This window comes from Humulus lupulus, chromosome 1, assembly GCF_963169125.1.
Source record: "Humulus lupulus chromosome 1, drHumLupu1.1, whole genome shotgun sequence".
NCBI classification, from domain to species: Eukaryota; Viridiplantae; Streptophyta; class Magnoliopsida; order Rosales; family Cannabaceae; genus Humulus; species Humulus lupulus.
In genome coordinates this window covers 21,379,169-21,402,119 of record NC_084793.1, presented here as the reverse complement: position 1 = coordinate 21,402,119, position 22,951 = coordinate 21,379,169, and the positions used below count along the sequence as shown (strand labels likewise).

The 22,951-nt window shown below is 35.0% G+C and overlaps 2 protein-coding genes across 2 annotated transcripts; both read left to right on the top strand.

The window, feature by feature from the left end:
• The first annotated feature begins 12,425 nt into the window (after positions 1-12,425).
• On the top strand, positions 12,426-16,035 carry LOC133788784 (5'-methylthioadenosine/S-adenosylhomocysteine nucleosidase-like). Its single transcript, XM_062226384.1, has 8 exons — positions 12,426-12,611; positions 12,717-12,780; positions 13,170-13,261; positions 13,887-13,993; positions 14,277-14,351; positions 15,032-15,106; positions 15,251-15,343; positions 15,523-16,035. Exons 1-8 carry the CDS (start codon positions 12,518-12,520, stop codon positions 15,718-15,720), a joined length of 798 nt encoding a protein of 265 aa, XP_062082368.1. The 5' UTR covers positions 12,426-12,517; the 3' UTR covers positions 15,721-16,035.
• Positions 16,036-16,168: 133 nt separating this feature from the next.
• On the top strand, positions 16,169-18,772 carry LOC133788775 (type III polyketide synthase B). The gene is made up of 2 exons (XM_062226374.1): positions 16,169-16,821; positions 17,597-18,772. Exons 1-2 carry the CDS (start codon positions 16,638-16,640, stop codon positions 18,616-18,618), a joined length of 1,206 nt encoding a protein of 401 aa, XP_062082358.1. The 5' UTR covers positions 16,169-16,637; the 3' UTR covers positions 18,619-18,772.
• The last annotated feature ends 4,179 nt before the right edge of the window (positions 18,773-22,951 follow it).

The following is a 22,951-nucleotide window of genomic DNA, read 5'->3' as shown; positions in this document are numbered from 1 at the left end:
CCTGGTTGTAAATTTAAAGTTGCCTTCCCTATCAAATAAATGACAGGGGATGGGCAAGCTATCTAAGAGTGAGAAATCGAAATCGTTCTCTTCCGAAGACTCAAGTACAGGGCCGGTATACTCCGAAAGTTTTTGCTTGCCCCTCCCATGTTGGACAGGGGCAGCCGCAGCCTGAGGGTTACTGGAGGGTTCCCGGATGGTCACTCCTGTTGCCCGCCGTCTAAGGGGTTGTGACACATCTTGTTGTTGCTTGGGGATTTCCTCTCCAATGGCACTCCCCGCGGTGGACTCCCTCACTTCCTGGTGAGGTGCCAAAAGGCCGACCAACCTTAGATTGTTCATAGTGACCAGCTCCTTGACGCTCTTCTCAATATTTGTCATGCTGGCCAGAGCAGCGACCTTCATCTCCATCTCTGGAGTGGGGTCTGGTCAGTACCATAGACCTAGACACAACATTAATGTTCTAAGAACGGTGACGGAAAAACCAATAAAAAGAAACAACTAGAGATTGAGAAATTTACCTCCTCGGGTGAAGGGCAGGTTGTCAGCGGCCAGGTCTATCGTAAGGAAGTACTCCTGGAAGTACTTTCCTACATTGGATTTGTAGGTTACGTCACTCAGGAATATGCGAGCAGATTCTTGATGACAGAAGTGGAAGAACCTCGTGTTGTTCTGGTTGGGGTTGGACTTGAGATCGAACAGGTAGCTGATCTCGTGCGATGTAGGCACAAGGCACTTCTTATGGTTGTAAAGGATATAGACTGCTGATAGTACTCTATATCTGTTGGGTGTAATTTGGAAGGGGGCGACCTCAAAGTAATTGGCCACCCCTTGGAAAAATTCGTGCTGAAGGCGCCTCGACTAGGCGCTGAAGGCGACGTTTGCCATTTGGTCGGGTGTAGGCTTGACTAAGGTAACCCCAGGAAGACCGTACTTCTTGAGGTATCTTGTCACAGTCCTAGCTGATATGATACTAGGAGGAGCGACATACCAGTCAACTTCTGGTCGAAGGCCATCGCGAGGCCGAGCTTTGGGTTGAATTTTTGGTGGTGCAACATCTATAGGCTGAGGATCATTTGAAGGACCCTCGTTGTCGATTTCTGGTTGGTTAGAAGGAGAATTGGTGGTTTTCTTTTTCCTACGAGTTATATGTTTAACACGACCCATGTGTGGCTGGCGGTCTGGGGAGTTGTTCGGGGGGTTTTGTTGAGAAGATGGAAGGTCAGAAAAAGGAAGTGGCAGTTGTTCTTGATCTTCGAACAACAACACGAGAAGATCATCGTCTATTGGCCTCTCACCTTCCCAAGGATCGTGCATGAATATTTGAGAAGAGTAAAGGAGAAATGAGAATCTATGACCAATAGATAGAAGAAGAAGGAATGTAAGGATAATGTTGCTCGTGTATAAAAGTTAAGCTTTTATACGACCCGCAACATCCCTGCATAAACACTAAAACACATGCGAACAATTTGGAAAAACATATCAAAAAGTGGAAGTGAAAAGTTTTTTTCAGGAAAACTTTTTGACTCCGAAAAAAGGCAGGAAAAACCCAGTTTTTTCAAAAACAGTAAAATCGAATTTTTACTTTGATTTTGGGCCCTAAAAAAATATTCCTATTTCCCAAATTACTTTCTAAGCCTCACCTAATGTTTCCTACTACCTAAAACTCCTATTCTATCATGTTTCTGCATACAAACCCGATCACCCGAAATTTTTCTAAAAAACGCTAAGAACCCAAACCAAAAAACTTACGAAATTTATTCTAGATTGTACAAAAGAGAAGACGAGTTCAGGAACTTACTTGTATTGCGGTTTTCAAAGAAATCACAGAAGTGTTGCTCGGATCTGATCGAACACGTCTCGGATCGCCGAAGTTTTCTGGGTTTTTTCTTAGGAAGTTTTTCTGAGTTCTTGAGGAAGGAGAAGGATATGGTAAAAAGTGAAAAGTGGGAGAGGTGATGTATTTATACTGATCGTGGTGCAGTTAAAGAGGAAATGATGGGGGTAAGTTTTCGATGCATGGGAAATCGTATTAGTCGTCGAAATATTTTTGGGAAACTGTAACGGTCATGATTGTTTACTTTTTCGAAAATGTGCTAACAGATGTGACAGGTCAGACGAAACGCTAGTCGAGTAAGTTTATTAAATGTTGGTCGCAGTAAAATAAACTTGGGGGGTAAATGTTTACCCAAAAAAGATTCACCTGATGATGTGGCAAAATTAATATGCATGTGGGGTCCACGTGACTATTCAAGTGAGAACGCTCTGTTCGACCATCGACTAGAAGAGAATTCACTCGAAATAAGGCATATTTCATGGGAGACCAGACTGGTCTCAGTATATCAGATATTACCTATTAATATGTAATCTCACATTTATGTGGTAATTGTAATTTCCATTATTATCTGAGATACATTTGTATTAAATGTAATCAAGGCCTATTGGCCCACAAAGAACTACTTGAGCCTATAAATAAGACTCAAAAGGATCAAGAGAGGGAACTTTTGAGAGGGGGGGGGGGGGGGGGGATCTAGAGAGAAAATTATTGTTGTTACGCAATACCCTATATCTTTTGTTGAGCTTGTGAAACTCAGAAAACCCTAGTTTACTGATCACAAGTTTCCATACATTAATAAGAACATTAAGTGGACGTAGGTCATTACCATTTCTGAGGCCAAACCACTATAAATTTGTGTGTCATTTATCTTTTTGGTTGGATTTCATCTCATTTCTGTTGTTTTACTTAACTCCGTATCGTTGACCAAATCGAGCGTCAACCAAATTAAAATATCATACTTTTGATATATTTTATAATGATAATTATTTAAAAATAATAAAACAATAACTTTTATAAATTAAATAAAATTTATAAATTAAACTTAAACTTCACGTATTTGAATAATATAATATAATCTACTATCAACTAGCAACAAACTTAAATTTAAAATCAACTTATAATATTAATATTATATTAAACATATAATAATCTATTGTTGTCACTGACAAATTCAAAAATTAGAACAAACATTAACTTAAACAAAAATTAATTAATTAAAATAGGATATTTTTAAGATATTTTATAATAATTTAAATAATTAAATCATATTTATTTAAAAATAATAAAGTCAAACATATCATTTTTTAATCTTATAAATTTGTGTGATAGTTTATTTTTTATCAAGTGATTGGAGTTCTTTTTCTTCATCAAATTCACCAAAGGACATTACGAGATGTATTAGAAACTAAACATAGTTGATGCATACTACTCTATACTATAATTTTTTCTATTCTTATTTTATTTCTATTATTAATTTTCTTTTTATAATTTATATATATGTCATGCAGCCATATAAATACATATAGCTATGTCAATATTGTGTTTTCATGTAATATATGTAGAAATTATTGATATAAATATTTTTATATATACTATAGAACAATAATTCATTTTATTATATATATATTTTTAAAAAGTAAATAAATTTTTATTAAAATTATAGATAATATTTTGCACTAAACAAAAAGAGTATTACACGTTAGTTCTACCTGTATATATATATATATATATATGTCAGCTCTGTATGATTTTCTTGGACATAATATTCAATACAGAAAAAGCTTTCTTCAAAATCTCTTGTTCTCTATTCGTTCACAGTACACAATAATTTTCACAAAAGGACATGACAAATAATACAACTACAGTGAAGGTAAATTCTTCAACATTGTTATAAGACACTCACGGTGTTCATTCGTTAATGCAATTTAATTTCAAATCTCATATATTATATATTAATTAAAATATATTAAATCTGATACTAAATTTGTTGTTAAAAGTTGCTGCAGAAATAAAAAGGAACGAAATTACCGAATGATTGTCTGGGTTGAGTCGCAGACTAGGTCGCTCTCTTTAAGACGTTCGCGGCACTGCTCAGAATTCGTGCAAGCAGACTATCAGCCCCGTCGTCCCCAGGATAAAACAGCCCAGTCCAAACTGTGATCGGACCTCCACTGCACCGTAGAGACCCGTCGTATACTACACCCTTAATAATACTACTGCTCGGATTTTTAATCGTAAAGAGAGTTATTTTTCTGAAAGGAGTTATTTTTTCTGAAAAGTAATCGCACCTTTTTAAAGAAAAAATCGATCTTAATAACGGGAATAAAGACGTTTTATTAAAACGTGGGAGAGGCATGGCAGTTGGAATCCTGAAATATCTGAAGAGATTAAGTCTTCAGTTTACCACTTATTAACCACGTTTTTATTAAATAAAAAATATTTAATAAATAATTTTTTTAGAAAAAAATAATAAGGTGCACACCACACCAACCAACCAGCCAGCCAGCTCAGCTCGGCTCGGTCGGACGGACGGCGGCGGCGGCGCGCGCGCGTGTGTGGTGGTCAGGTGAGCCTTTGTGTGACTCCTCCCTCTCCCACAAAAGTGGGTACCCCTTGGGGCACAACCCCAAGGCTGAAGTCCACACTCTATATACCCTTACAAGAGAGTATTCTAAACCAATGTGGGACTCTTCCTCTAGGGAGTCATTAAAGCACCTTTTCTATTTTTAATAATTCATACTATAATATATTATAAGTTCCAACAATCCCCCACTTGAATTATTTAAAAAATATTTTTCATCGAGCAGTAACCTAAGAACAATAAGATTGAACATAAACAAAGGTATCTTTCGACTTGAACCTTTGCATAGTGAATGCAATTTAGAATATACTAGAGTGACACGTAGTCTAGTACTCTATCTCTAACATTGCACCACGCACAATCTTTCCAGGGTGTAGTCCAAAAGCCCGTGCTTTAATGGCCATGCACGTCTATCCCAGTATAGTGAACGCTCTAGAAATTTGCCCTAAATTTCATAGGAAGCGGCCCCACTTCCACATTCACGTAGGTGAGTCTATCAAGAGTACTCCTGTAGCTCGGTACTCCACTCCACATAGAGTATAGATCTCATTAAGAGTTTCGATTAACTCATCCTTATGTCGCTTCAGGAATTCATGCTTCAAGTTAACTTTAAGTAATAGCATGATCTGTCTCATATCACATCATAACTTGTTATTACCCATTGAACCTATTTCTTGGGATCTCCAGTCTATAGGTCGGGTTACCATCATGTGTGATTCATCATTCTAAGGGCAATAGTCCCATTCCTTTTGATGTTTTAAGGACTTTCTCTCTAGCTAATCCTTTCGTCAAAGGATCAGCTAAATTTTCATCAGTGCATATATGATCCACTCTCACAGCTCCAGTAGAGAGGAACTCTCTAACAGTACTGTGCTTACGTCGAATTTGACGTCTTTTACCGTTGTAATAACGGTTCTGAATTTTTGCAATAGCCGCGGTACTATCACAATGGATCAACACTGCTGGTATCGGTTTTTCCCATAAAGGGATCTCAGCTAGCAGGCCTCTCAACCATCCTGCTTCTTCACTAGCAGTAGCTAGTGCTATCATTTCTGACTCCATTGTAGATTGAGCCAGAATAGTCTGTTTTTTAGACTTCCATGAAACAGCTCCACCAGCTATGCTAAAAATATAGCCGCTGGTTGCCTTGGAGTCATCTGACAAGGTGTTCCAGTCAGCATCGCTATATCCTTCAAGGATAGCGGGAAACTTTTGATAATGCAATCCAAGGTTCATAGTTCTCTTAAGGTACCTCATGACCCTTTCTATAGCATGCCAATGCTCAACACTAGGTCTACTAGTAAACCTGCACAATAGTCCCACAACATAGGCAATGTCGGGTCTAGTACAATCAGTGGCATACCTAAGACTGCCAATGATGCTCGCATACTCTGTTTGTCTTACACCATCACCAGTGTTCTTAAATAGCTTTACACTGGGATCATAGGGTGTACACGCAGGTTTACAGTTAAAGTAATTGTATTTCTTTAAAATCTTCTCAATGTAATGAGATTGATCCAAAGAAATTCCCTTTTCAGACCTAGTGATCTTTATACCAAGGATCACATTCGCTTCTCCTAGATCTTTCATGTCGAAGTTTTCACATAGCACAGATTTTACATCATTTATGACATGTAAGTTCGAACCAAAAATAAGCAAGTCATCTACATATAAACATATGATGGTGCAAATGTCATTCTCAGATTTATAATAAATGCATTTGTCACTTTCATTCACTTTAAAACCATGTGAGATAACTAGATTGTCAAACTTTTCATGCCATTGCTTAGGTGCCTGTTTCAAACCATACAAAGATTTATCTAATTTGCATACTTTATGTTCTTGACCATGGATCACAAATCCCTCAGGTTGGTCCATGTAAATCTCTTCTTCTAATTCACCATTTAAAAAAGCAGTTTTAACATCCATTTGGTGCACAACAAGATCATGTAAAGAAGCTAAAGCAATAAGCACACGAATAGATGTTATCCTTGTGACAGGTGAGTATGTGTCAAAGAAATCTACATTTTCTCTCTGTCTAAAACCTTTGGCAACAAGTCGTGCCTTGTACTTATCAACAGTACCATCAGGTTTCAATTTCTTTTTCAGAATCCATTTGCAACCTATTGTCTTACATCCTGGAGGTAAATCAACTAAATGCCAGGTTTTGTTAGACTCAAGAGAGTCCATTTCATCATTAATGGCTTCTTGCCACAGGTCAGCATCTAATGAGGTCATAGCTTCTTGGAGGTTCGAAGGATCCTCCTCTAAAGTATATGCACAAAAATCAGAACCAAAGTCTTTAGAGACTCTAGCTCTTTTACTTCTTCTAGGTTCAGTTTCATTCCCCTCATGATGCTCAATGTCCCTAATCACAGGCATGTTACTAGATGATGCACCCCCACTATTTCTCAATTTAAATGGAAATCTATGTTCATAAAAATCAGCGTCATTTGATTCCAAGATAACATGGTCTTTCAAATCAAAGAAACGATATGCTTTACTATTAACAACATAACCAATAAACACACATTCATATGCTCTACTAGCCAATTTTATCCTCTTAGGATCAGGAATTCTAACATATGCTAAACAACCCCAAGTTTTAAAATAAGAGATGTTTGGTTGTTTATTTTTCAAGATCTCATAAGGAGAAATTTTTCTTTTTGATTTTGGAACTCTATTAAGCACATAGCAAACAGTCAATAATATTTCTCCCCACCAAAAAGATGCAGCACCAGAATTAAGCAAAATAGCAACAATTGATTCAGTAAATGTTCTATTCTTCCTTTCGGCTTTGCCATTCATTTCAGGTGAGTATGGTGCAGTTCTTTCATGTATAATTCCATGTGAGTTATAAAAATCAACAAACATGCTCGAATCATATTCAGTGCCTCTATCACTATGAAATCTCTTTATCTTTTTATTAAATTGATTTTCAATTTCAGTCACAAAAGATTTAAACATATCAAGAGCATCACTTTTATTTTTCATCAAGTACACATATGTAAAATCAGAACAGTCATCTATAAACGTGATAAAATAACGTTTTCCATTTCTGGTCAACGTCCCATCAAGTTCACATATATCAGAATGAATTAAATCTAGAGACTCAGTTTCTCTAGTCACAGATTTATGGGGTGTTTTTGTGATCTTAGCTTGGCTACAATAGTCACATTTTTCAAAATCATTTAAAGATAATTTAGGAATTAAGCCTAAACTACTCATATTCTTGATTATTCGCTTGTTAACGTGGCAGAGTCTAGCATGCCAAGTATTAAAACTACACAACATATAAGCAGAAACATTCACTTTATTGACATCAACATTCAATTTAAACATTCCCTCAGTTGCATACCCTTTCCCTACAAATATCCCATTCTTAGTTAAAGTAAACAAATCAGCCCCTATAGTTTGTGTAAACCTCGCCTTGTTGAGAAGGTAGCCCGAGACCAGATTCTTTCTCATCTCTGGAGTGTGCATGACTTCCTTAAGAATCACAGTTCTTCCAGAGGTAAACTTTAATTCCACATCACCAATACCAGCAACAATCGTAGTGTGTGAATCTCCCAGCAACACTTTCTTATCCTCAGTAGCAGCAGTATATGTCTTAAACATATTCCGATCATAGCAAACATGGCGAGAAGTGCCAGTGTCTACCCACCACCCTTCTGATCCACCAACAAGGTTGATCTCAGATATCATAGCCGTGAAAGGCTCTTCAGTTGTCAGGTTAGCCTGCGGAGCAGAGCTTGGCCTGTTCCTGCACTTGCGTGCAATATGACCTGGTCTGTTGCAAACAAAGCACAGAAATGGAGCAGGTTCATTCTTATTATTAGGGGGGTTTTGCTGCTGTCTGTTTTGGTTCCTTTGATGGTTCCAATTCTGAGTATTGTTCCGAGGTTGATTGTTGCGGTTTGAGTTCTGCTTGCGATTCTGATTTTTGAAAATTTTCCCATTGGGTTTCAGAACCGCAGTGGACCTTTTGTTAGTGTTGTTGTTGCTGGATACAACAAGCACTTCTTCTTTATGGTCCTGTTTACGAGCTTCCTCCTCAATACGAAGGCGAGTGATCAGACTTTCTAGTGAAAATTCTTTAGTTTTGTGCCTGAGAAAATTTTTAAAATCTTTCCACGCAGGGGGTAGTTTGTCAATAATCACATCAACTTGAAATTGTTCATCTAAAGACATACCTTCAGAAATTATTTCATGAGCGATTTTATGAAGTTCATGAGATTGGGCTTCCACTGACTTGTCATCGGTCATCTGAAATTTGAGGTAGCGACTGACAGCGTACTTCTTGGTTCCAGCCTCCTCAGTGTCATACTTCTTTTGCAGTGCGTCCTAGATTTCCTTGGCATTTTGGTCAGAATTATAATAGTCATACAAGTCATCAGATACACCATTGAGAATGAAATTTTTGCATAAAAAATCATTTTCGACCCAAGCATCTAAAGCCTTAGTTTGTTTCTCTTTTTCATCGTTGTCTTCCTTTTCAGATACAGTAGGCTTATCAGTAGTGAGAGCGGTGTTAACCTTTTTGATTGTGAGGAAAAATAACATCTTCTGTTTCCATCTTTTAAAGTGGTTACCCTCAAAACGAAATGGTTTGTTTATGTCAACAACACCAGAGTTATCATCGGTAGTCATGGCAGAAACTAAACGTCTTAAAATTGTTGTTAAAAGTTGCTGCAGAAATAAAAAGGAACGAAATTACCGAATGATTGTCTGGGTTGAGTCGCGGACTAGGTCGCTCTCTTTAAGACGTTCGCGGCACTGCCCAGAATTCGTGCAAGCAAACTATCAGCCCCGTCGTCCCCAGGATAAAACAGCCCAGTCCAAACTGTGATCGGACCTCCACTGCACCGTAGAGACCCGTCGTATACTACACCCTTAATAATACTACTGCTCGGATTTTTAATCGTAAAGAGAGTCCTTTTTAAAGAAAAAATCGATCTTAAATAAAAAACGTGGGAGAGGCATGGCAGTTGGAATCCTGAAATATCGTGATTAAGTTCAGTTTACCACTTATTAAATAAAAAATATTTAAGGTGCACACCACACCAACCAGCCAGCCCAGGTCGGTCGGACGGCGCGCGTGTGTGGTGGTCAGGTGAGCCTTTGTGTGACTCCTCCCTCTCCCACAAAAGTGGGTACCCCTTGGGGCACAACCCCAAGGCTAAAGTCCACACTCTATATACCCTTACAAGAGAGTATTCTAAACCAATGTGAGACTCTTCCTCTAGGAAGTCATTAAAGCACCTTTTCTATTTTTAATAATTCATACTATAATATATTATAAGTTCCAACAAAATTACATCCATAACAGTTTATCAAATAGTATAAGACACTACTGATTCTTTAAATTATTATATAAAATAGTTAAACAACTATAAAATCTGAATTAACGATCACTCTAATTCGATCACTTCGATAATGATGTTCTTCTAATTAACAATACTCAATTACGCTATGTATAATCTTATCCTAGGAATTTTAGTGATAAGGATTAAATCAAATTAAACATCTGTAGCATGATATGAGAAACCATACAATCATTGTTATTTTTTTTTTCTTTAATAATGGTGAAGTCAACATCAATTATGAACAGCTTCCAAATAATTCAAACAGTGTACTTTTTCTCCAAAAATACTTTGTTTTCATTTCATGGCAACTAAACCAAACCAAACCAGTGATCAGTCTCCACCTTGGCTGGCAAATTATTGGCTTTTGTTGTGTAGTTCATTATCATGGAAACACTTGTTAAGAAGTCCATTATTTGATGGACCCAACCTGAAGTGAACCATCAAAATAGCCAAATACCAATTTGCTTTTCAACCCCCCCCCCCCCCCCCCCCCCCCAAAAAAAAATATAAAAGTACATACCATGCCTTGTGCCTTGGTACCTTTGTTTTGTAATTTTTTTTTTTTTTAAGACAAGCACTTGTACTATTTATTTATTTTATTTTGGTAGAAATAAAATAAGAAAGGCGGCAAGCTAAAAAAGTAGGAATAATATTGGCATACAATTTTTTTTTTTAAAAATTATCAAATGCACAAGTCTAATTAAGAGAAAAACAAAATTAACACATTTTAAAAAAAAAAAATCACATAGCTTTACCAAAATGTAACAATCCATAAAACTTACCTTAAATTCAATCAATCAGAGCCTACTTAACCAAAAATAAATAAATAAATAATCAAATCTAATTTAAAGTGACATATCTAAATAAATTTAAATTGATTGAAAAAAATTGAATATTTATTATAAAATAATTGGATATCAAAAGTTAAATTTTAAATTCTAATGTGATTCAACTAGATTTGTTATACATAACTAAACTATTGTATTATGAGCATTCTTATTTGTCAGTCAGTTTGGTACAATTCTATTGTGGGGAAAAACAGTTTGTAACTGTGAAGTGAGGAAAAACAGTTGCAATTGTGTTATGGGTAAAAGTTGTTTAGTGCTTGGTAAATTATAAATTTTAAAGTGATGTGAGTTAGAAAAATTGTAGCAAAAGTATTTGGTAAATTATATGATTAAAGTGTTCTTAAATATTAAAAAATCAAAATAGATGTCATATTTATTATATTTTATTAAAATAAATTTACACATACTAAATATATTTCAATATAAATATTGTATTTATTTTAATATGTTACAATTACAATATGTTTTCGATAAGACACTAATAAAGTGATTATAAAAAAAATGCTACATTATATAATATACATATATAATTGTATATATATTATAACTAGTCAGTGTAGCTAAAATTCTAATTACAATGATCGTTGTATAATAATCTCATTATGATATAATTACAAATATATAAAATTTAAGTTATGCAAAACTCTCCCTTTTTATGTTTTTAATTATATATTTGATAAATTGTAAATTAAAAATTATGTGAAATGCAAAAACAATATTATAGTGTATAATAAAATCTATATTAAATATTTAAAAAGATTCTCTATTTTAATGTGATTTGTTAATATAAAATTACTAAAATAAAAAATATTTAATTCAAATATTTTAAGAACAAAATAAAAATATTTAAAATTTAAATATTGTTTATGTTATTATTTTATTAATTTATTTTAAATATCTGAATTTTGATTAATATATAATAAATAAGTAAATATATTTAGATAAAAAAACACACATATGTTATAGAGTTATTTCAAAAAACATTTTTTTTTAGAAAAAGCTTAAAATTAGGCTATGTCAATTATAGTTTTTGCATAAATTCTATAAAATTATTCAATAAGCTGTTTTATAACTGTTTACAAAACATTTTTATTGCACAATTTTTCTATAAAGTAGTTTCTAACTTTTCTAAAAACTATACCAAACAGACACTTATGTAGTACATAACTCTGCATAATATGATTAATATAATAAATATCAAATTCAAGATATTTTATTTTTAATTAAAATATATTAAACTCAATATTCAATTATCCTAATTACAATATACCACATCAAATAACTTTGGGCACCACCACCATATAGTACCCTTAGCAATATTCTTGTATTATACTTCCCATTTCCCTGTTTTACAACATTTAAATTTCTGAAAAGCCATCTACCATGTCAAGAAAGATGTGTGTTGAGTGTTGGCCCTTCTTCTTAAGTGTTCTAATTTTCTCTTGTGAAGTTTGCGTGTGCCACTAAGAAGATTGAATACATCGAATTCAAAGCATTTTTTTTTATCAAATAATGGTATAATTCTTTTTTTCAAAAAAAAAAAAAAAATCTTCCAATTTCTATGTATTTTATTATTAGCAATGGAACCTTTTCTTGCACGTTAGCATACTTAATTGGAAAATCCCATGCGCCTAAAATGAAATCAGAACTTTTTTCTTTGTAGTAACACTCCAATTATGGAAATCCCACCTTAATTAATTAATTGTTTTTTCTAATTTTGGGCAAAATAAATAAATAAATAAAATAGCGTTATTCCACAATTAATTAAAAATTAACAATTTAAAAGAGAGGGAGAGAAGTGAGACTTTTGTCTCGCCTTTATTCTCTCGTTTTCTTTTGGCTGCCTTATATTTTCCAGGGAAAGTTACGGTAAAGAGAGAATCTAATGGCTCCTCTTGGCGACAAATCTGATTCTGCGGAGGACGCCGCAGTTTCCCAGGTTGAAAATAGCTCAATTTCCAACATCCTCATCGTCATCGGTATTCCTACACTCAATATTGACATATATGTATATGTATATGTGTATGTGTTCTTTCTGATTTTCTTTGGTTCTTATTGGTATTGATTTGGGATTGAATTAACAGCTATGCAGACTGAAGCGCTTCCTGTGGTGAACAAGTTCCAGCTCACTGAACACCCCCACCAGGCGTGAGTTTCTCCTTTCTTTCTCAACGTTTTGAGTCTTTTCCTGGGTTTATTCAATTTCTCATTGATCGGGTCTTGGATCACCCAGTTTAACATTGAGTATGTTTTGTGCGCACTTGGTTTAAATTTGATTCTGTCACTAATCTTGACTATGAAATGTCTGTCCATGGTAGTATAGTAGTGAATTCTGTTTATGAATACCGACCTATTCTTTTCATTTCTTGAAGTATTGATTCTTTTCTTGACTGGGTTTGTACTGAATAACTTGCGTAGAGGGATACATTTTAGTTTTGATAAAGTATCGATATCGAATGCATATACATTTTGCTATAACAAGCTCCACTGATATTGCTTGGTCCTGAGTTTGACATGTTACATTAAAATTGGTGCAGGTTTCCTCCAGGGGTGCCTTGGGTCCGATATCATGGTACTTACAAGGATCTTCAGATTAATGTAGTTTGGCCAGGAAAAGATTTATCGTTGGGTAATTTCTCAACTAAATTGAGTTTGGCTTTTGTTTGGCAAAATTACTTCTTATAACATGTTATCAACTGTGTCTTCTTGCCACTGCATCATGTATATGAAGCATCTTATTCTGACATTACTATTAGTGCTAAGATAGTGTTCATACATTCAATCCCTATGGCAAGATAGCTATTATGCGTGACCTTCTTGGTACCAATAGACTGGCAAGTGTAATTATTTTTGGTTCATTTGTAACATAACAGTCATGTTAAAAATCAAAATAGAGCACCGAGTTATGGATTATCCCATGCAAATATAGCCTGATCTTCTGCGAAAAATAAGCTTTGGCACCTCTAACTCAAGCTAATTTAGAGAATTTTCTTTCTTGTTATCTTATTAAGTTCTAACTGTATATACATGTCTACTTACTTTATAAGGTCGTGGATGTGGGTAGTACTAATGTGCCCTCTTCTAGACTCTAGCATGATGAAGATTTAATATTAGATCTGATGCATCCCCTGTCTGTTAGAGCTTCTTTTTTTTTTCAACAATTACAGAAAAGTGCCTGACCTGTTTTTCAGTTGAAATAAGTTTTTACTTTTATTTCCAAATTCCTGTTACTGACTCCTTGAATTTCTATCCAGGGGTTGACAGTGTTGGCACTATTTCGGCATCTCTTGTGACATATGCTTCTGTCCAAGCATTAAAGCCAGACCTTATCATAAATGCTGGAACAGCTGGTGGCTTTAAAGTATGCGTTTCATAGTCAGTCAAGTTTCAATATTGTAGTAATTGTGATCCAATGCCTTATTCCATTTCTTTCCTTTTTTTGCTCCTTAGTTTGTCTTTATATGCATTGAAAGTCCTTTTTTCGTTTATTGACCAAAGTTAGTGGTGTTCATTGTATCCATTACCATAAGCATGGATATATACTAGGGAGTAGGAGTTTCTTAAAAATCACTATCTTATTGTTATTATTACTGTGTATTATTGGATCCAACTAATAATTGTGACTATTATATGGATTGTTTCAGGCCAAAGGAGCAGGCATCGGTGATGTTTTTCTTGCATCTGATGTAGCTTTCCATGACAGAAGGATTCCTATTCCTGTGAGTATTTGTATTTGTTAGCCTGTCATGCATCTACTTATATCGCTTTATTGAGAAAGCATCATACTTACATTTAATTGTTGTTATACTAATATTAAGTTGCAACTTGCAAATGAATTAAGCAAGAGAGGATTTATCTATATTTTAAAGATAGTCTGTGTAACCTTGTACTTAACTGGCGTGACTTAGAAGAGTGATTTTAAGTTATATATTAGCCTAAAATCTTTCGGCATGATGCTGCAGAGAGTTATTCAGAAGATTAAAAGCTAATACCTGTTTCATTTACAAATTAAGAAGCCAAAATTGCAGTAAATTGTATTAGGAAAATGAAAATCTTCTGCTACAATGCATCTGTGTGTGTAGAATGTTGAATAGGTTTTGGGCAATTTTCTTCCTTATGTGTATTACATCTTGGACAAAAGCCTAAAGTAGGTGAGAGAACAAAATTACCTCATGTCTTATTTGCATAATCTTCTCAAGTCATTATATGAGAGCATATGACTTGAGAGTTAACCCCACAAATCTCGACAAGGTTTCTATTTAGTGGAATCTTATATTATAACTACACACAGATATATATATATATATAATTATTTAATTTTCACCATGCTTATTGATGTATCTATATGTTGCTTTAGACGTTTGCAATGCTGAATTTCTATCTCCTATGTATCCTACAGGTTTTTGATCTTTATGGAGTTGGTTTACGGCAGGCCTGCTCAACACCCAATCTTTTGAAGGAGCTTAATCTAAAGGTGATTATTGTTAGACCCTTTGCTTGGAAGTTGGAACTACTTTCTTTGATACCTCAAACCCTCCTTTATTGAGTAATGATATTTATGTAAATTTCATTTGATACACTTTTGAGAATGTTTATTACACTTGCTCACATGCCTTAGATTGGAAAGTTGTCTACTGGTGACTCCCTAGACATGTGCCCGCACGATGAAGCATCAATCACTGCAAATGATGCTACAATCAAGGATATGGAAGTAAGTTTTTCTTTCAGCCTTTCCAATTGGCATATTAGTTTCCCCCTTAATAGGGGTTTTGGAACTGCAAGAGACACTTAGAACAAGCAATTTCCATTTTTTTATTATTGTAAGATTATGCATATCATTGGTTCTTGCCTTTTGTTCATGTCCTCTCATTCTCTGCATTGTGGTTTCAGGGTGCAGCTGTTGCATACGTAGCCGATATTTTTAAGGTCCCTACAATATTTGTTAAGGCTGTGACTGATATAGTGGATGGGGAGAAGCCAACTGCAGAAGAATTCTTGCAGAATTTGGCCGCAGTAACAGCAGCCCTTGATCAGTCAGTCACCCGAGTAATTGATTTTATCAATGGAAAGAGCCTCTGTGAACTTTGATGTGTGCTGTCCTACTTACAATTGTCTCGTGCACCCTCAGTTTCTACAATATGAGAATTGATTGTTATGTGTTCTTTGATATTGTCAAATAGCCAAAAGGAAAAAACATGGTTCATTGGCATATCTTTAAACAACTGACAACTGTATGGTTTTAATCTTCAATCTGTATATTGACATATTTTTAGCCACCAAGACTCTGTAATCTTTTTTGCCCCCTTGTGCTTGAGGCTGTATGCCATGATAGCAATAATTTTGGGGTGCTTGATAAATTTTCTTGCAGAAAATGAACAAGTCAAGGTGTTTCTCTTTTTATAATCTTTTCATTTTGTTTTATTATCTTTTTGGTTGAAAGGTCGGATAGGTGAAGGGGGTTCAGGAGCGATTGATGACAAGTAAAGAGTATGACTGTGATCACAACACATGAGTCATATATAGGCCCTTGTATTTGAAACGGTTATTATCTATAGTGACACATATGCAACACTAAAAATGGATATACATCTTTAGTAATAAAATAGAATATTATTCAGATATAGTTACCCAAATATGGTGGTTTGTTCATGCTAAAATAAATTTCATTAATGAATAAAAATGGTTTAGGTTCATGCTATCAATGCAGGCAGATATTCTCACCCAAACCCCACAACAAATCTCTACCAGCACAGCACCTTAAACATCACACACCTTCATGAAAAGTTTGTTTCTCAACTGAAACTTCATTTTTTTCTTTTAAGTACTTGCCCACTTCATATATCTGCTTAATACAATATAACTCATCTTCTTGATCTTGATTGATATGCCCAGAAAGAAGCATTGAACTAAAACTGTATATAAATAAGAACAAGCCAATCTTTCTTTGTTTCAAGGCAAAGAAACAAAACACAGTTTACAAATAAACCAATATTTCACTGCAAATAATGGGCAGCGAAGATAATGGGCAAGTGATTCTCTCGAAGAAGGCCAACCCAGGGAAAGCCACCATTTTGGCACTAGGCAAAGCCTTCCCTCACCAACTTGTCATGCAAGAATATTTGGTCGATGGGTATTTCAGAGATACCAACTGTGATGATCTTGACCTCAAGAGAAAACTCACTCGACTTTGTAAGTCTTTTCTTGCCTTGCTCATCTTCTGGTTTTAGCTAAAAATGTTAAATAGCATATGCATGCTACTCTGCCAAGTGTTAGGGTTGTTAAAAAACACGGCAAACCTACCAATATTGTCCGCATCGCATTAATTCACACTGCACTGTGTAGTTTTAATGTTGCTATTTTACACCTTAAACACATGATTATGTTTTTATAAAAAGAAAGGTTAAATTATAACGGAAAGCAAAATTTGTTAACAATATAAGAAAGTGGCTATTATTATACTTAGTTAACAATATTTTATAATATTTATTAAATTAAAATAAATTAAAATACGTGAGATTCGATATTTGATTACACTAATGATTTATTTTCTTTGGTAATGTTAGGCACCACAATATTTTTGTGTTTTTCTCAAACCATATGATACAATACACTTGTGATTTAATTATATAAATATATATTTTTTGGTCGTATTTATGAAATTTATATAGTGATTATGCATTAGTTTAATATAAATTAGACAGTATGACTTTTTATTGAAAAAAATTACAATTTTTGAAAAAAAAGTTATGTAGTGGTAAATGTTTAATATATGTTGGATCAAACATTAAAAAGAAATAGTTATTATAAAAAAAAATCTCTAAATTTTATTTGTTTTTATTAGAATTAGTTTGAAATTTTGTACAAATTATAAAAGAAAAATAAAAGTTATTAATTATTTGAAAACTGTGAATATCCATACTAATTACTACTAACCAACTTTGAGTTTTGTTTATGGGTTTTACAGGCAAAACGACAACAGTGAAAACCAGGTACGTAGTCATGTCAGAGGAGATCCTACGAAAGTACCCAGAGCTAGCCCTCGAAGGCAAACCCACCGTCAAACAAAGGCTCGACATTTGCAACGACGCCGTAACAGAGATGGCCATCGAAGCTTCCCAGTCTTGCATCAACCACTGGGGACGACCCGTTTCCCACATAACCCACTTGGTCTACGTCTCATCCAGCGAAGTCAGACTACCCGGCGGCGACCTCTACTTAGCCGCCGGACTTGGACTCAACCGTCAGACTCAGCGAGTCATGCTCAACTTCTCCGGCTGCTCCGGAGGCGTGGCGGGTCTCCGGGTAGCAAAAGACATAGCCGAGAACAACCCAGGTAGCCGAGTTCTGCTCGCCACTTCCGAAACCACCATTATTGGGTACAAACCTCCGAGCCCAGATAGGCCGTACGATTTGGTCGGTGTTGCACTGTTCGGAGATGGTGCCGGAGCCATGATTATTGGGTCGGACCCGGATTTGGGTATAGAGAAGCCTCTGTTCGAGCTTCATGCAGCTGCACAGGAGTTCTTACCCGGAACAGACAAATCCATTGATGGGAGACTCACTGAAGAGGGCATCAGCTTCAAGCTCGATAGGGAGCTTCCGCAAGTGATTGAAGATAACGTTGAAGGGTTTTGTGAGAAGCTAATGGAAGTGGTTGGATTTGATAAGGAGTACTATAATAAGATGTTTTGGGCTGTTCATCCTGGAGGACCGGCTATATTGAATAGGATAGAGAAACGGCTTGATTTGGTGCCGGAGAAGTTGGTTGCTAGTAGAAGAGCTTTGATGGATTATGGGAATGCTAGTAGTAATACCATTGTGTATGTTTTGGAGTATATGATTGAAGAGAGTTCAAAGATGATGATGATGAAACAGGTTGGCCATGGCCAAGAAGAGCAGAGCGAATGGGGGTTGATTCTGGCTTTTGGACCTGGGATTACTTTTGAGGGTATTCTAGCTAGGAATCTTACTTCTCTCCAAGCATAATAATATGTTTAAATTATTATTATTATAACACAATGATTCTATACGAACAATTTCCATGGAAAAAAAAAAAGAAGAACAAAAGTGTATTGGACATTTTGTTTCTTTTGTTTGAGTCAGTTTGAAATAAATTTCTTCTCTTTTCTTTCTTTTACAATTCAATGGGTTTGATTTTGAGTTCTGTCAAATTTGGTTCAGATTATGACATTTATTTCAAGGCCAAAAGGAAATTCAGTTTCCATTCTCAAAACTGTTCCAAAAAAAAATGTTCTCTTGATCATTGTGCCAAGGTTTCTGAGTAAGGTCTATCAACTACTAATTTAAGTGTATTTTGTTGGATTCAAGATGAGCATCAACCAATTATTCAATAATCAACCTCATCAAACAATATACATTTGACTTTTAAAGTATACCATATAAAATAATGATGAGTTAGAACAACTTATATAAAAGGATGAATTAGAACAACTCCTTTTATATGGTACTATAGAAGGCAAATGTACATTATTTGATGAGCTTGATTATTGAATAATTGTTTGATGCTCATCTTGAATCCAACAATTGGTATCAAAACCATTTGATTTTAAGATTGTCAAAATTATTTGCATGTTGCTTTCTTATGACTTTCTCATTTTCTTTATTCATTTTCGGATTTTGGGCATTTTTTATGATTTTTTTTATCAAAAAAGAGAATATATTGCACCGAAACAAAAATTACATCAACAAGTTCAAAAACAGAGCAAAAAACAACACCAGCTTACATCTTCCTAACAAACTCTGCAAGAGCTCTATTCTTGTCCAGAACTTTTTGACTCAAACTACCAAGTAATCTAGCTTTCAAACTCAATTTAATCATTCTATCTAATCGATGAGGAGTGAAGGAGCAATGAGCAAAAATACAGGAATTTCTATTACACCAAATACCATAAACAGCAGCTGCCAAGGATGCTACAGCAATGCAATGCATAATACTTTTAGGTTTCCCATCTAACCACTTCTTCCATTCATCAAACTGGTTAGGCCATATACCAGAACCTAACCAAAGTTTAGTCAACTCCCAAACCTATTGAGAAAAGATATAGTCGAAAAACAAATGATGATGTGTTTCCTCGACTCTCTCACAAACCGGACACAGACTAGAGACCACAGAAATCTGGCACTGAATCAAATTATCTCTAGTCAGCAAATGGCCAAGAACCGATTGCCAAAAAATAAAACGATGCTTAGGGACAGTAAGTCTACACCACACTGCCTTTGCAAAATCAATCAGAACCCTCTGAAGCCAACTACTATACAGAACCTTCAAGTTCAGCTTACCATGCACAGTCGAGTCCTCTAAAACATCTTCAGAAAACACCTCTCTCAGATAGCATAATTTACGCCAATACCAACTAACATCAGGTTTCAGATTATAAGACCAAAAAGACTGACCTTTAAGATATATCGCATCAATCCACTTCACCCACAACACATCTTGCTTAGAAGACAATGCCCAAATAAATTTGGCCAATAAAACTTTGTTCCAATTGGAGCCCTCCTTAAAACCCAAACCACCCAAAGATTTAGGAAGACAAACCTGAGTCCAAGAGGAGTAATGGAGTTTGTTGCGAATGTCGTTGGATCCCCATAAGAAATTACGACACAACCTATCAATTTCTTGAATGACACTGAGAGGAAGCATAAAAATATTCATTCAGTAGTTACGAATGCCCAGTAAAACAGAGAAAATTAGTTGAGTTCTCCCTGCAAAAGATAAATGTCTACTCGCCCAAACATCGAGCCTAGCCTGAATCTTCTTGATAATCTCACCACAATCAGCTATTTGCCATCTCGTAGGTTTCAACGAAACCCCCAGATATTTCAAGGGAAAAGTCCCCTCACCAAGAGCAACTGAACTCATAATATTTTTCTTTACATCAACGACCACACCCCCAAAGAACATTTGAGATTTATTCAGGTTAGCAGTCAGCCCTGAACTCTGGCTGAACCTCAAAAAACCATTAAATAAAAGCAAAACTGATCTAATGTTCCCCTTGCAAAACAAAATCAGATCTTCTGCAAAACAAAGATTAACAAGTTGCAAATGCTTACACATGGGATGAAATCTGAACTCTCTATGTTGAGAAACTTGATTAAGAAGCCTAGTGAGATACTCCATAACCAACACAAAAAGCAGAGGAGAAATTGGGTCTCCTTGTCTTAAACCTTTCCTCCCTTCAAAGCTTCCATAATCTCCCATTCAACATAAGAGTATATGATGTACCCGTCAAGCATATCATTATCCACTGAATAAACCTTCTAGGAAAGCATAATGCTGTTAGAATATCCTCCAAAAAAATTCAATCAATAGAATCATAAGCCTTACTTAGATCTATTTTTATCAAACACCTGGGAGAAATATTCTTCTAGTATAGCCATGAAGTAAATATTTTAAAATTGGATCATGTATATCCAATTTTAAAAAAACTCAAAAATCATAAAAATCATAAAATCATTTTTTATGATTTTGAGTTTTTTTAAATTGGATATACATGATTTTATATGAAACAAATGTTAGATAATATTTAGGGAATTTTTCAAAAATATGGCTTTTATACCATTAATGTGCAAAAATATGAGAGTTATACTTTTCTTAATTTGTATGGGAAATTTATTAAAGAAAAAGTTAAAGTATGGGAAACACAATTAGTAGCTAACTAAAATATGAAAATGTCACATTTTTTTTATCATAGTTATGTTTTCTTTGATTTTGAAGGTATTTTTTTTTTCCATAATTTTTTTATTATTTTTTTCCTTACTTGTTTTTTCTTCCATTTTTTCCTTTTTCTTTTTTTTTTCTACCAATTTTTTCCTTCATCTTTTTTTCTTTCCATTTTTTTCATTCTTCTTCTTTTTTTTTTTCATTTTTATTCATTTATCTATTTTTTTTCATTTGTATTGTTTTGTTTTTTTTTTTCATATTTTTTCAGTTTTTTTTCATTCTATTTTTTCTTCATTTTTGTATTTATTATTTTCTCCTTTTATTTTTTTTTCTTTTTTCACACATATGAGCTTTTTTTTCTTTTTTTTTCTTCTTCCATTTTTTTTTTCTTTTTTTTCTACCAATTTTTTCATTCATATTTTTTTTTCTTTTCATTTTTCCATTATTTTTCTTCTTCTTCTTTTCATTCTTATTTATTCATCATTTCTTTTGTTTTTTTTTCATTTTTGTACTTATTCTTTTCTCATTCTTGTTATACCCAGATTTCGAGCCATGGTAAATATGACCTCGAAAGTTGGATTCGCAACAAATGGTCTCGTAAGGATTGAAGTATGCTCCAGGGTTGTATATCGAGCCTGCAAAGTACGATATATGAGCTCGAAATGGTCTCGATCTCGAAAGGTAGCTCCGAGAGCACACTCATCTTCGGGGACGACTTCGGATCGGGGGTCTCGAGCTAGATGTACGTACGATCTCGAAAGACACGTGATCTCGGGAGATGCCATTAGCTCGAACAATGACGTGAGACCTGGGATGCTAAAGCCTTAGAGATACGCGATAATCACCTTGAATATCTACAACTATTATAAATATGAGATGTAATCCTCATTTATTAATGTAAATCCCCAAGAATCGTGGGATATTATTTGGTCAGTTATGCGTTTCCTGGTCTTCAGGGACGTTTCCTTTTATATCTGATTATAGGCATTTAAAGCCATTTATTTTATTCACAAAAGAGTAACTACCCAAAATATGTGGGGATAATATTCTGCATCCTTCTCTATAAATAGAGAAGCCATGCACCATTGTAAGAGACCGAAATTCTGATCCTTGAGAGAAAACTCTGAAGAATTCATGCTAAGGAATTTTCAGAGATAATCTTAAGATTAATAACAGAGACTTGTGGACTAGGCAGATTTAACTGCTGAACCACGTAAAAATCGCGTGTTTGATTTGTTTTGGTTCATTTAGCCATTGTCATTCATTGTTTACGTGCTCTTCTTTTACTGTTTGACGAGAAACGGCGTCAACAGTTTGGTGCTTTCATTGAGAGCCTTAAGCATTCATCCCTGAGAGATTCATGGCTACAAACAATCAGAACACCCCTGATGAAAGCTACCCAAGGCGTCCTGGAAAACAACCAATGGAAAACCCGGATGCTGAGGAGAGAAATGGGTCCTCCGATTCTCGGGGACCACCGCCTCCACCGAGGGATGAGGATATGTACTACAATCCTGAGCGTTACGTTCCTATTGTAGAACTGGAAAACCGGCAATTGAAACAGCTGTTGGCAGAAGCCAACAAACGGAATGAGGAGTTGACTAGGATGGCCGCAGAGGCGCAGGTGGCTCAGCC

Excerpts from the sequence above, each read along its gene's own strand:
- LOC133788784 (XM_062226384.1), top strand. The coding sequence starts at position 12,518 with ATGGCTCCTCTTGGCGACAAATCTGATTCTGCGGAGGACGCCGCAGTT. Across the intron at positions 15,107-15,250 it reads TGAAGGAGCTTAATCTAAAG|ATTGGAAAGTTGTCTACTGG; the intron begins GTGATTATTGTT and ends CACATGCCTTAG. Across the intron at positions 15,344-15,522 it reads CTACAATCAAGGATATGGAA|GGTGCAGCTGTTGCATACGT; the intron begins GTAAGTTTTTCT and ends TTGTGGTTTCAG.
- LOC133788775 (XM_062226374.1), top strand. The coding sequence starts at position 16,638 with ATGGGCAGCGAAGATAATGGGCAAGTGATTCTCTCGAAGAAGGCCAAC. Across the intron at positions 16,822-17,596 it reads GAGAAAACTCACTCGACTTT|GCAAAACGACAACAGTGAAA; the intron begins GTAAGTCTTTTC and ends TGGGTTTTACAG.